The 14,845-nt window shown below is 29.9% G+C and overlaps 1 protein-coding gene across 1 annotated transcript in view; it reads right to left on the reverse strand.

Annotated features, from left to right (window-relative positions):
• Nucleotides 1–3,738: 3,738 nt before the first annotated feature.
• The window catches only part of LOC105122768 (transcription factor bHLH35-like), a 20,959-nt gene continuing 9,852 nt past the window's right edge, over nucleotides 3,739–14,845 (reverse strand). Inside the window, exons 3-5 of the mRNA XM_011022055.1 lie at nucleotides 4,612–4,845; nucleotides 4,347–4,517; nucleotides 3,739–4,019 (exon numbers count right to left, since the gene is read on the reverse strand). Of these exons, the coding sequence (XP_011020357.1) occupies nucleotides 3,936–4,019; nucleotides 4,347–4,517; nucleotides 4,612–4,845 (489 nt within the window). The 3' untranslated portion in view covers nucleotides 3,739–3,935. The remainder of the gene's footprint in view (nucleotides 4,020–4,346; nucleotides 4,518–4,611; nucleotides 4,846–14,845) is intronic.

Consider the following 14,845-nt stretch of genomic DNA (forward strand, 5'->3'; position numbering starts at 1 on the left):
ACAAATAATTATTTTAAAGTAATGAGATATTTTGTTTAATCATGTTATGTCTATAAATAAAATGGTTGTTTGCAAAGTTAAATTTCATAATAAATTGAGAATTGGATAGTAAATAATATTATAGACTTGGTTATACAGGAGAGGCCACATGTTCAACTTAATAATTGAGGATTTATGCATGAGTTTAAAACCAAATAGGTGTTTTTCACTCTACCACTCTTTATAAGGAATTTCCTAAATTGTATATTTATATTCTTAGTATATTGTTTTTTCAATATTTGTACATGAATGTTGATAAGGATATAAAATAGTCAAAGAATTATAGAGAGTTTGGGTTAGATTTCATGAATTTTGATTGATTGATGGAAATTCCAACGGATGAAAATTCATCATTGAATTAGAAGGTTTTCAAAAGATTGTAGAAGGTTTTTGAAATGACCAATAATGTTATTGATGGTTTTAAAGTATTATCTCGTGAGTTCATCACAATAATTCTACCTAACATTTTTATCATTACTCATTAAGGAGTTGTTCGAAGAACAAATTGGTGCACAAAGAGTTGTAATAGAAGCATAATATAAGAACAAAGTAGGAGGCAATGAGAGGAGATGATAACATATTTGTCCAGTCATTATCTTTTTTTTTATGGGCCTTCATGAGATTTTTCTCTCCCTCCATATGTATTTACAACTACTTTTTAATATATCTAGACATTTATAATTGATTTTTACAGTAAAATTAATAATATAAAATATATTTTTTAATTTAATTTAGTTGTTCGATATTATTATTTAATGTCACATAATGTGAAATTGTATGATATTATTATGTCCCTAATGACACAAGTTTGAAATAAAAAACTGTAGAGGACTTCACTATCATTGGTCATTGAAATAAATTCGTGTTCAATTTTCGGTCTGGCCAATGTCATGTAAAGGTCTGCACTGGTTTTCGAAAAGACAGTGACAAATTATGTCCTTAATGCGACAAGTTTCAAATAGAGTGACCCCAAATTTATAACAAAGCCACCTACAACTTGATTATCTTCTGTTGAGATATCGGTAAGACTCGAGGGATCTAACTGAACATTTTTGTGCTCCTAGAAATTAAATTTGTGAAAAAATTCAGAACTTTTTTTTTAAAATATCAAGTAAAACTTGAGGGATTGAAACAAATATTTTTGCGCCTTAGAAAATAAATGTGTTAAAAAATAATTTTTTTAAAATAAATGTACCATTAGAAATTAAGATATAATCATCTAAATAATAAAGTTTAAAATGTTTTTTTATTTTATATTAAAAAGATATTATTTTATTATTTTAAATTGAAATATTTAAAATAAAAAGATTTTTTTATTTTGCATTGAAAATACATAATTTTTTTCTTGTAAACATAATATATATATATTAAACAGTTTTAAATCCTACATTAATTTTTTTTAATATAGAATATATATGTTAAAAAAATTTAAATTTTACATTGAAAAATAAAATATTATTCTAGTATTTATTTAATAAATTTTAAAATAAATTAATAATTAACTGAAAAAATATAAAAAAAATTTCTAATTAGAAAAAAATATATTTTTAAAAAATAAAAATAGATTAACCTAGCGGGTCAAATGGTTCATCATGGACACCTTTTTTCCCAATTGTTTTAATTTATTTATAAATGATGAGTAAAACATTATAAGAGATGTTATAAAATAATTGAATAATACAAGCAAAGATTATGTGTCAAAAACATAATTTATCAGAAAGATGTGAGATTGGTTTTTTAAATTTATACGGCGTGACTTCGATACACTGTTCATACTTGCTTCCACTTGTTGGAAATTTGTGGCCAGAGGACTTCACCATGGGAAAGGAAGAGAGTGATATTCCCTTTTTTTCTTTTTCTTTTTTGATATATATATTTTTTATTAACATGAATATTTAAACCACTTTTGATATACTTAAATTAATTTTATATATTTTAAAATTAATAATCATATAAATATTTAATCACACTAGTATTAATATTTACAAGACTCAAATCGGTTGTTTTAAAAAGTAAATATAGAGACATTTTATTTTACACGTGTTGGATGATCATTGATTGTGGTGGGTGTCTTGTAAAATTGAATTGACTCGACTCTCGAGCATGTAGCGGGCCAGCGGCTGCTCCCACTCCAAATAATAATTACTTCTGTCGAATACATGATATTATAAAATTATTATTAATATCACATAGAAATGCTGATGAAACAGGTTTGAAAGATTGATATTTTATAATGATTATTTTTAAAATATACTAAAATAATATTATTTTTATTTTTTAAAATTTATTTTTAATATCAGTACAAAAAATATATATAAAAAATTATTTTTCAGTAAAAAAATTATTTTTTTATAAAATACTGTTTGTAACACTATTCCAACTCTTTAATGACGCAGAGTTTTATTATAGAAAAACATTAGTCATCATTAAATCTCTTACATTTTTTATTTATAATAATTTGGAAATAACATAAATATATAAGAACATACTAAAAATCACCCACATGTAGGGGGTTATGTGCATGGGGTAGCTGGTTAATTAATAGGTTCAAGCATATTAATTGTTGGCTAAAAAAACTAACAACTCTTAAAATAACAATAAATTATAATTCTTATGAAAATATAAAAACCTTAAAATGGTACAACCAGTGTATTAATAAAATAAAAAATACGTTTATTTGATAAATATTAAATCATTTTATAAAATTTAACACTCCTATATTAGACATTTAAAGTCAATATTAAAAAATTAAATTAAATTATATATATATATATGTGATTTTTTGATTCTCAAGAGACACTTGTAGTATCTTATAAGGCTCTATACTCATAAATAACAAGTAGTGACAATATATAAATTTGATGAATTTGTATTCATAAAATCAACAGATACTGACTATATATATATATAATTTATTTTTTTCTTCTTCTAAAAAATATATTAATAACATCTTGATACTTCTTACATATTGCGGGAAATGATATAATAAAGTTACTATAAATAAAGTTACTTCGAGTTATTATTGAAATGCCTTACTGAAATCAAACATACAGAAACAAATTAAGAGGGAGGGTGATATTTTCAAAATATCAATTTAATTACAATTTCTTTTGGTAAATGTTTAATTTGCTTCCCTTGAAGAATACAGGTTCCCCTGGAGTCCACGGACAAAAGTTGTTGCAATATTATACCAATAGATAAAGGTAATTAGGTTTAAATCACCTTTGGGATAATTTTTTTTATATAAATTTACTGTTTATAGATAGTCCATTTTGACTTAGCAAAAAAATATGAATTTAATCTTTATATATGAAAGTTGGTGCTTGAAAATACAATCATGGTTACTTTTTAAAGAATTTTTTATGTTAAAATATATTAAAATGATATTTGACTTTTTAAAGAATTTTTTATGTTAAAATATATTAAAATGATATTTTTTTTATTTTTTAAAAATTATTTTTGATATTAACATATTAAAATGATTTAAAAACATTAAAAATATTTTAATTTAAAATAAATTAAAAATTAATTTTTTTTAAAACTTTTAAAATACAAAAATAAAAATGAAGATACAGCACTGAAAAAGCTTTTGAAAAAAATATTGCAGACTTTTAAAATACAGAAATAAAAATGAAGATACAGCGCTGAAAAAGCTTTTGAAAAAAATATTGCAGATCATATTTAATAACAAGGAGTTTGAGACACGCTCTCGTTCATTTTACTGTGGCATACAGGGAAAAATTAAACATTAATTGCACTACAGGTTGCTTTTACATCTATGATATATGGTGTCCCAGAAGAGGAATATGGAAAATTTCTTAATATGGTTACAATTTATTTGGATTTGATCTCCTAAAGCCATGATGGAAATAGAGAAATTGTGCTTCAATTTCCCATCATTGGACTGCATGTGGGGATCTGAGAGCTGAAACAGCTCTTTCAATTTTTATCTTCAGATGCTCTTTCTCTTCTTCATCGACCTGCAAGACACGAGCTGCTGTCAACTTTCCCGACCAAATTTCTTGTGATGCTAAGATTGAAATTCTTTTATGGAACGAATTCCATCAATATTTTCTTTTAATAAATCATCTGAACCCCTTCTACTTTCTAAAATATAGCTCTTTTTCTTTTTTTACACACACACAGACAGTTTTGTCGGTTATTGTAAAAAGGTTTTTCAACTGAGAACTTGAATTGTTGCCCTAAAGATCGCATGCACTTTTATATTAGTACAACTAATTCATATTAATTTTTGGTTTTGCATTTGTGTGACTTGGAGAGGTCAAGGAAAGAGAAGGGAGCCTGACCTCTATCACGACTGTCGTCTTTATCATCCCTGAGAGAGCTGTGGCATTTGCTGTGATAATTTTTAGCTTCAAAGATTCGAAAACCTCATAGATCCTACTCATTGCGTCTGTCGTTTTATTACATTCGAAGCTAACTAACAATGTCTTCTCTCCCATAGAGGTAATAGCAAGCTGAAAAACATCACCAGACTCATCATAAGTAACATATTAATCATTCGAGATACACAGTACTGGCATGTTTTACGTACAGCAGAGACGAACTCACTTCATGAACTTGAACAGGACAAGTACTTCTGCCCAAACTGTGATGATAAATTTGGTCATATCTTGTTCTCTTGGATCTTAACAAGTCTGGTAGCTCTTGCTCAATGCCAGAATCAGGATGTTTCATCAATCTTTTGGATTCATGCTCCCTTATCTCCGCTTGGAGAATCCTCTCTTGTTCTTGCAAGTCTTGGATGTACTCAATAGCATCTTTGATTATGGAAGCCTTGTCCAACTAAATTTGGTCAATAAAAAGAATGAAAAAAAAAATCAAATCCAAAACAAAACAAATTACAAACATTAGCATTATTAATTAATGTAGCATTAAATTTAGAATTATCTGTGTATCGCATGTATTAATTTGTTAGTGGTTGCCGATAAGCATATCACTCAACCAGCATTCATTTCTTCCTTCCATGAAAAGATATCAAGTTCGAGACTGCCTGTAACAAAAAACAAAAGAAAAAAAAATAAAACTATGGGTTACCTTGCTGAATTTGGGGACTGTTCCTCTAAGTGCCAAGAGCTGATTTTGGGGACTGTTCCTCTAAGTGCCAAGAGCTTGTCATTGAGCTCCTTCCTCTTTTTCCTCTTCGAATCAATATTTTTAGCTCTTATCGGTGAACCAGTTCCCTCCGGCAAACTTGGAGCATTGCACCCGAGATTAGATTGCTGATTCGTTGCCCAACTGTCTCGAAATTAAAGCACTTTTACACGTAAAAGCTTTGGACATGGTTAAGCAGCATAAATTATATAGTAATATAAAAATTTGGGCACCAAAAGAATATATATGAGGGGGTACCTATAATCAAGCTCTTCGTTCCAAAACCAGTTAGTTTCCCAGTAATTTTGGTATTCTCCAATATTTTCAATGATATCCATGAATAGAGATAGAGAAACACCGAATGGTTCATGCTTAAGATATAGAGTGGTTTTGTCATGATGCACAAATCTTCCAGTGGGTATTTTGTCTCTCTTCCAGCCATTTCTAGAAAGCGCCCACACCCAACGGTACCGTAGTCTCAGTGTCTCTTAAACAAATAATACTACTTTTTTTTTTCATAGCAAAAGGCTAATGAATGTTTTCAGTACAACTATCAAGTCTTATCTAAATATATTTATTATATATTTGTTTGTTTAATTTGATAAAATAAAAATTCATATCCCAAGTAAGATAAAGTATTTGAATTTGAATTTACAAATGTGTTGTGCGATTGAATTTGAATGATGAATATAAATTCCTCAAAATATTTACTAAAATGACTAAAGAACTTATTATCTCAATCAAAAGTAATGATATTCAATAACTCAAAGCATCATTGCTTTGTTGGGAAGGAAAAAATATGTCAATAATATTTAAAAATATATTAGCTACAATAAATACAAAACCCATTTCCCCTTTATGTATAGGTTAATCCAAGAAAACAAATATATAGACAAAATCATATATAACTTGTATTATTAGCATGTCCTTTGATAGTTTGACAAATATAGCATTTATGTGTAAATTTATCAATATCACATTTGAACTGATAACATCAATATTTTCTTTTGTTTTAAATGACCACCTAATCCTTCTTCAAACAAATCATGAATCACTTTCTCTCATAATGAAGAATGAGGAATACAAAGTTGATTGTCGTTCATAATTTATCCATAAAGAATATATAAATCATTTTTATACACCTTTTGCATAACTCATTAAAATCCTCATTATTTTCATACAAATCTTTTAAGCGATTAAATCTACTAATATCTCATTTAAAGCTTCCTCTTAATCAAAACATCTTAAACCCTATTTTAGACTCGTTTTATACATAATTTTAATTAGAACTTATTGTAAGTACATCTCTCTTTTTCTCTCTCTCACACACACAGATATATATATTATTAATAATTTGTTTATACTAAATAGAAATTTAGTACTTTATGATTAGAAAACAACAAATTATTTTCTCATCAGGTAATGCTTCCACTTCTTTATACTCCTGAAAACAACATAAAAGATCTCATTACACATATACCACTCCAATATAACATCACTTAACTTCTCAATTAGGAATGTTATGGGTCTTTTTATTGGATAGTTCAGCTTTAATTCCTATACCACAAGAATCACATTTTATCTTAAATATGTGGTCCAAATTTTAAAGTGCTAAAATTAAAACGGTGCTTAACCTTTTTTTTTAAATTAAAAAAAAAAAGCTTTTTTTTATCTCCTTAATCTAGTCAAACTTTGTTTTCTTTGTTACTAATTAGTAAGTACAATTATATTACTAAAAATTTATATAATTGTCTATGAAAGAAAATAGTTAATTGTGAAAGATACGCACAAACCAATCTCTAATAAGTCTAATCTTCTATTTATTTACATATATACCATTTATATTAATAATAAAACCTGAAAACAACAACTTGTTAGTCATAAAACTATAATTTTTTCAAGTTCACATATAGCTTATTTTTATAACATAATGTCTATAATTTTTCTAAATATTCCAAGTGGTCAATTACAAATTAGAATAACATTAAACTAAACTACCACGAATTTATTGATAAAGGGACTTAGAACCCAATTCAACAATTGTATGAAAATTGTTCGATGTGTTAGATAATCTAAATGGAATAACTAGCCACTTGATTGGTCTGAAACTACCATCGACTCATCTCCAAGCTATTGATACAAGTGTGTTAAAAGGATGTCCCACCATGCTATTGATATTTTCTTCTTAACCAGTGTACATGTACAGATTAGTTTTGTTAAAAATTTATGGAATGAGCAGGTTGTCCTACGGTTTAGTCTGGATTCAGAAGGAAAATTAGGAGTTCTGGTTCAGGTGAAAGCTAAATACAGTAACAAACAATAACAAATAAAAAAAAGAACATGAGAATTTTATTGAGTGAAAAAAACTGCAAATGTAAACTCCAAGTTCTAGGTTTATTTTCTCTAGAAGAACAATCATTCAGTCCTCTTCTTTAGGAAATTTATAAAGCCTTAAATAGGTTAGAAATCCTATTTTAAGTAAGAAACAAAATAAAAATTCAAAATTACAAAAAAAAGAAAAATGAAATATGTAAATAACAATCAAAATTATAAAAACTGCCAAAATCAGAGCTTAAGATAAGATTTTTAAATCTAAAGATCTGGCAGTCAAAGTAGCGATTTCATACTTCTTCGAGCATGACTCGTAGATTTACTTAAAAAAAAACAACCTCTTGAAACTTCTATAAAAATTTAAACGGGATCTAATGACCGAATTAAATGTTATGATCTTTCTGAATTATTATTTTAGTATGACATAACTGGATCTCCTCTTAGGTCTAGTCTTATTTCACTAATTCATAAATATATTTGTTAGATCATTTATATCATTTATCAGTGGCAGATTCTCATATCATTTAGTTATAGTAGACCCACACCTACTCACTTATTATTACAAGTCTAACTACATAAGTTTTATATGATCAAAATGAAGAGAATTTTCAGGTATAATCGGTAGATTACAGTGGTCAACAGGTAACTATTTTTGGTGCGCATGTTAAAACATCTTTCCATTGTGCTGTTGTGGGCATTTATGCATCAATTCAACATATGACCGAAAGACATTATGGTTTGATTTAAAAATTCTGAAAAAAATTCTGAAATCTACTTTTGACCTCCCCATGATCCTTGTGGGAGATTTTAATGGAACACTTCGTGCTAGTGAAGGAAGCAGTGGGTACTTAAATCGGCAAGGTTCATGGGCTTTCAGAAATCTTATTTTTGAATGTGATCTTATGGAATATCCTCTCTCCAGGGGCATCGATTTACTTGGTTTAGAAGCAAATCTAAGAGTCGCATGGATCGGGCTTTTGCATCTCCGGCAGCACACCAGCAATTTTCATCTCATTGATTCGGTTCTATTGAGGTCTATCTGATCATTGCCAACCAGTCCTTGGGCAATCATTACAAAACTAGGGGTAGAGGCCTTTTCGCTTCATAAATTGCTGGCCTTCTCACCCTCAATTTTTGAATGATCTTAAAGGATTCTAGATTGAAAGTTGTATAACATTTCCAGGCAGGTACAACCTAGTCAGAAAGTTGAGTTTCATGGCAACAATATCCAGAATCCGGAATCATGCAGTATTTGGTAATCAAGACAAAAAGCTTCTAGATGTACAGAATCAGATTCAAAAGCTTGAAGGGAAAGGAGGTTACTCAGCTTACAGAAATAGAGATGTCTGATCTTAGTAATCTGTTTTCTCAACAGTGGCAGATTAGTAAGAATGTTTAGGCTATTTGGAAGCTAAAGTCTAGGAAGCTCTGGTGTAGACTTGGAGACAGGAATAAAAAATCCTTCCATCGAGCATCCACTGTTAGAAAATCTCGTAATTTTATTTCAAGAATTACACATGAAAGCTTTCTACATTCAACTCCAGATAGTAGTCGCTGCAGTTTTTTTTCCTCTCAAGTTTGTTCTCTAAGTCTCGGCTTCAAAGGGTCAGTATTGGAGCTTTAAGGTTTAAAAAGTTTCTCCTCTATAATCAAGCTGGTTAGAAAAACAAATAACACTGGAAGAAGTCAAACGCCAACGCCAACGCCATTCCAGCTGAGCCCAACAACAAAAGAGGCTGCCTACCAAACCGGTCCAGAAAAAGAGCTGAGAGCAACACAAAAGGAGTTTTGGCAGATCCCATGATGACAATAACACCAACGAGCATTTTCTTGCTGTGAATTCCTGCATCCTTTAACTGAGCACAACTTAGTTTCATTTCCAACACTCTTGTTTTCATTCTAAATTATTACAACATGCTAATTCATATGAACTGCATCCTTAAATGGTTTGAATAAACATCAGGACTCTGGGCTAATCTTCATAAGAGCTCATTGAATGGAGTTAATCTAGATGATGATTACACATATGGTATGGCTAGCTCTATTCTCAGAAGATGGGACAGGTTACCTGTTAGGTACCTAGGACTTCCTTTGGGAGCAAATCCTAAAAGACTTTCTACCTAGAAACCAAATTTATCAAGGATTCGGGCTAGATTATGTTTATGGAAAGGGAGGTGACGAAGCATGACAGGACGGGTATGTCAGTGTTTTGAATTGGTTGCCGTTATATTACATGTCAGTGTTTCGAATGCCTAAGGAGGTAAATCATTCTATAACGTCAATCAGTCCACTAGATAGCTCAATGATAACAATTTGATTTCATTGTAATCTCAAGTTCGAGTTATACAGTTATTAATATAATTAATGATTACTAAAAATTTATATGGTTGTTAACTTTAAAATCTGTAAAATTAATCAAAATAATATAAATTAACTCAAACATCCATGTTAATAAAAAAAAAAAAAAAAGGGTAAGGAGATAAGAGTTAGGAGTTCATTGCAAGGCAAAAACATAGCAATGTTGTTTAATTGGCTGTGGAGATTAGGAGAACAAACTAATGGATCGAGGATGGCAAGATGTAATCATCAAGAAGTACAATCCTGAATTTCGGAATGGGATCCCTATTTTTCATGCCTCTCTTCCGGCTATATGGCAGTAAGATAAAGTATTTGATTTAATCACTTCGTAAGCCCATCTATTTACAAATGTGTTGTGCGATTGAATCTTAAAGATGAATATAAATTCCTCAAAATATTTACTAAAATGACTAAAGAACTTATTATCTCAATCAAAAGTAATGATATTCAATAACTCAAAGCATCATTGCTTTGTTGGGAAGGAAAAAATATGTCAATAATATTTAAAAATATATTAGCTACAATAAATACAAAACCCATTTCCCCTTTATGTATAGGTTAATCCAAGAAAACAAATATATAGACAAAATCATATATAACTTGTATTATTAGCATGTCCTTTGATAGTTTGACAAATATAGCATTTATGTTATGTGTAAATTTATCAATATCACATTTTAATTGATAACATCAATATTTCCTTAAATGACCACCGAATCCTTCTTCAAACAAATCATGAATCATTTTCTCTCATAATGAAGAATGAGGAATACAAAGTTGATTGTCTTTCATAATATATCCATAATGAATATATAAATCATTTTTATACACTTTTTGCATAACTCATTAAAATTCTCATTATTTTAGTACAAATCTTTTAAGCAATTGAATCTACTAATATCTCATCTAAAGCTGACTCTTACTCAAAATATCTTAAATCCTATTTTAGACTCGTCTTATATATAATATTAATTAGAACTTATTGTAAGTACCTCTCTCTCTCTCTCTCTCTCACACACACACACACCACACACACACACATATATATATTATTAATAATTTGTTTATGCTAAATAGGAATTTAGTGCCTTATGATTAAAAAACAACAAATTATCTACTCATTAGGTAATGCTCCCACTTCTTTATACTCCTAAAAACAATATAAAAGATCTCATTATACATGTACCACTTCAATATAACATTACTTCTTAATTAGAAATGTTATGGGTCTTTTTTATTGGATAGTACAACCTTAATTCCTATACCACAAGAATCACATTTGATCTCAAACATGTTCAAATTTTAAAGTGTTAAAATTAAAGCGGTGCTTAATCTCTTTTTTTTTTTAAATTAAAAAAAAGAAGCTTTTTTTGTCTCCTTGATCTAGTCAAACTTTTTTTCTTCATGCTTCGGTAATTAGTAGTACAATTATATTACTAAAAATTTAAATGAATTGTCTATGAAAAAAATAGTTAATTTGTGAAAGATACGCACAAATCAATTTCTAATAAGTCTAATCTTCTATTTATTTATATATATACCATTTACATTAATAATAAAACCTGAAAACAACAACTTAGTCATAAAACTACATTTTTTTCAAGTTCACATATAGCTTATTTTAATAACATAATTTCCATAATTTTCCTAAATATCCCAAGTGGTCAATTACAAATTAGAATACCATTAAACTAAACTACGATGAATTTATTGATAAAGGGACTTAGAACCCAATTCATCAATTGTATAAAAATTGCTTGATGTGTTAGATAATCTAAATGAAATAACTAGCCACTTGTATAACCCCTTATTGGTCTGAAACTACCATCGACTCATCTTTAAGCTATTGATACGAGTGTGTTAAAAGGATGTCCCACCATGCTATTGATATTTTCTTCTTAACCAGTGTACATGTACAGATTAGTTTTGTTAAAAATTTATGGAATGAGCAGGTTGTCCTACGGTTTAGTCTGGATTCAGAAGGAAAATTAGGAGTTTTGGTTCAGGTGGAAGCTAAATACAGTAACAAACAATAACAAATAAAAAAAAGAACATGAGAATTTTATTGAGTGAAAAAAACTGCAAATGTAAACTCCAAGTTCTAGGTTTTATTTTCTCTAGAAGAACAATCCTTCATCCTCTTCTTTAGAAAATTTATAAAGACTTAAATAGGTCAAAAATCCTTTCTCAACTAAGAAATTAAATAAAAATTCAAAATTACAATGAAAAAAAGAATGAAATATGTAAATAACAATTAAAATTATAAAAACGACCAAAACTAGAACTTAAGATAAGATTTTTAAAATCTAAAGATCTGACAGTCAAAGTAGCGATTTCTTACTTCTTCGAGTATGATTCTTAGATTTACTTTTAAAAAAAATAACCCCTAAAAACTTCTGTAAAAATTTAAACAGGATCTAATGACTGAATCAAATGTTATAATTTTTTTGAATTGTTATTTTAGTATAACATAACCAAACCTCCTCTTAGGTCTAGTCTTATTCCACTAATTCATAAATATATTTGTTAGACCATTCATATAATTTATATGTGACAAATTCTCATGTCATCTAGTTATAACATACTTATACCTGCTCACTTGTTATTACAAGTCTAACTACATCAAGTTTTATATGATCAAAATGAAGAGAATTTTCAAGTATAATCGGTAGATTACGGTGGTCAACGGGCAATTATTTTTGGTGTGCATGTTAAAACATCTTTCCATTGTGCTGTTGTGGGAATTTATGCATCAATTCAACATATGACCGAAAGACATTATGGTTTGATTTAAAAATTCTGAAATCTACTTTTGACCTCCCCATGATCCTTGTGGGAGATTTTAATGGAACACTTCGTGCTAGTGAAGGAAGTAGTGGGTACTTTAATGCAAGGTTCATGGGCTTTCAGAAATCTTATTTTTGAATGTGATCTTATGGAATATCCTCTCTCCAGGGGCATCGATTTACTTGGTTTAGAAGCAAATCTAAGAGTCGCATAGATCGGGCTTTTGCATCTTCGGCAGTACACCAGCAATTTTCATCTCATTGATTCGGTTCTATTGAGGTCTATCTGATCATTGCCAACCAGTCCTTGGGCAATCATTACAAAACTAGGGGTAGAGGCCTTTTCGCTTCATAAATTGCTGGCCTTCTCACCCTCAATTTTTGAATGATCTTAAAGGATTCTAGATTGAAAGTTGTATAACATTTCCAGGCAGGTACAACCTAGTCAGAAAGTTGAGTTTCATGGCAACAATATCCAGAATCCGGAATCATGCAGTATTTGGTAATCAAGACAAAAAGCTTCTAGATGTACAGAATCAGATTCAAAAGCTTGAAGGGAAAGGAGGTTACTCAGCTTACAGAAATAGAGATGTCTGATCTTAGTAATCTGTTTTCTCAACAGTGGCAGATTAGTAAGAATGTTTAGGCTATTTGGAAGCTAAAGTCTAGGAAGCTCTGGTGTAGACTTGGAGACAGGAATAAAAAATCCTTCCATCGAGCATCCACTGTTAGAAAATCTCGTAATTTTATTTCAAGAATTACACATGAAAGCTTTCTACATTCAACTCCAGATAGTAGTCGCTGCAGTTTTTTTTCCTCTCAAGTTTGTTCTCTAAGTCTCGGCTTCAAAGGGTCAGTATTGGAGCTTTAAGGTTTAAAAAGTTTCTCCTCTATAATCAAGCTGGTTAGAAAAACAAATAACACTGGAAGAAGTCAAACGACAACGCCAACGCCATTCCAGCTGAGCCCAACAACAAAAGAGGCCGCCTGCCAAACCGGTCCAGAAAAAGAGCTGAGAGCAACACAAAAAGAAGTTTTGGCAGATCCCATGATGACAATAACACCAAAGAGCATTTTCTTGCTGTGAATTCCTGCATCCTTTAACTGAGCACAACTTAGTTTCATTTCCAACACTCTTGTTTTCATTCTAAATTATTACAACATGCTAATTCATATGAACTGCATCCTTAAATGGTTTGAATAAACATCAGGACTCTGGGCTAATCTTCATAAGAGCTCATTGAATGGAGTTAATCTAGATGATGATTACACATATGGTATGGCTAGCTCTATTCTCAGAAGATGGGACAGGTTACCTGTTAGGTACCTAGGACTTCCTTTGGAAGCAAATCCTAAAAGACTTTCTACCTAGAAACCAAATTTATCAAGGATTCGAGCTAGATTATGTTTATGGAAAGGGAGGTGACGAAGCATGACAGGACGGGTATGTCAGTGTTTCGAATTGGTTGCCATTATATTACATGTCAGTGTTTCGAATGCCTAAGGAGGTAAAGCATTCTATAACGTCAATTCAAATATGTTTTTTGAGGGAGCGTCAACACTGATGGAAGGAAAATATGCATGCTGAAAAGGAATGCTGTAGTAAAAGAGAAGAGAAGCATCTAGTAGGTAGCTTAGCGGTACTAGATAGCTCAATGATAACAATTTGAGATACATTTGAGATCAAGAAATTTGTTTTTCTTGTAATTTTAAGTTCGAGCTATATAATTATTAATATAATAATTATTAAAAATTTATATAGTTATTAACTTTAAAATTTATAAGATTAGTTGAAATAACGCAAATTGATCCGGACATCCATGTTAAAAAAAAAAAAAAGTAAAGGGTTAGGAGTTCATTGCAAGGCAAAAACATAGCAATGTTGTTTAATTGGCTGTGGAGATTAGGAGAACAAAATAACGGAGCATGGCAAGATGTAATCATCAAGAAGTACAATCCTGAATTTCGGAATGGGATCCCTATTTTTCATGCCTCTCTTCCAGTTATATAGCAAGTGTCACGGGGTAATTTTTCGCTACGCGAATAAACCCGTGCGGCAGCCTAGTCCCTCGCTAGACTCAGCCTTCCCTCATCTATCCACTCGTGTTTGCCTATTAACTAAGTGTTTCCCTCACCCGAGAGGTTTCCCCACTTTCCCATGTTAAAGACAAGCGGAATACACAAGTAGAATTGCTCTTAACCAAGCACACTGAGAT

Source organism: Populus euphratica, unplaced genomic scaffold (assembly GCF_000495115.2).
Source record: "Populus euphratica unplaced genomic scaffold, PopEup_1.0 scaffold20.1, whole genome shotgun sequence".
Classification (NCBI taxonomy): Eukaryota; Viridiplantae; Streptophyta; class Magnoliopsida; order Malpighiales; family Salicaceae; genus Populus; species Populus euphratica.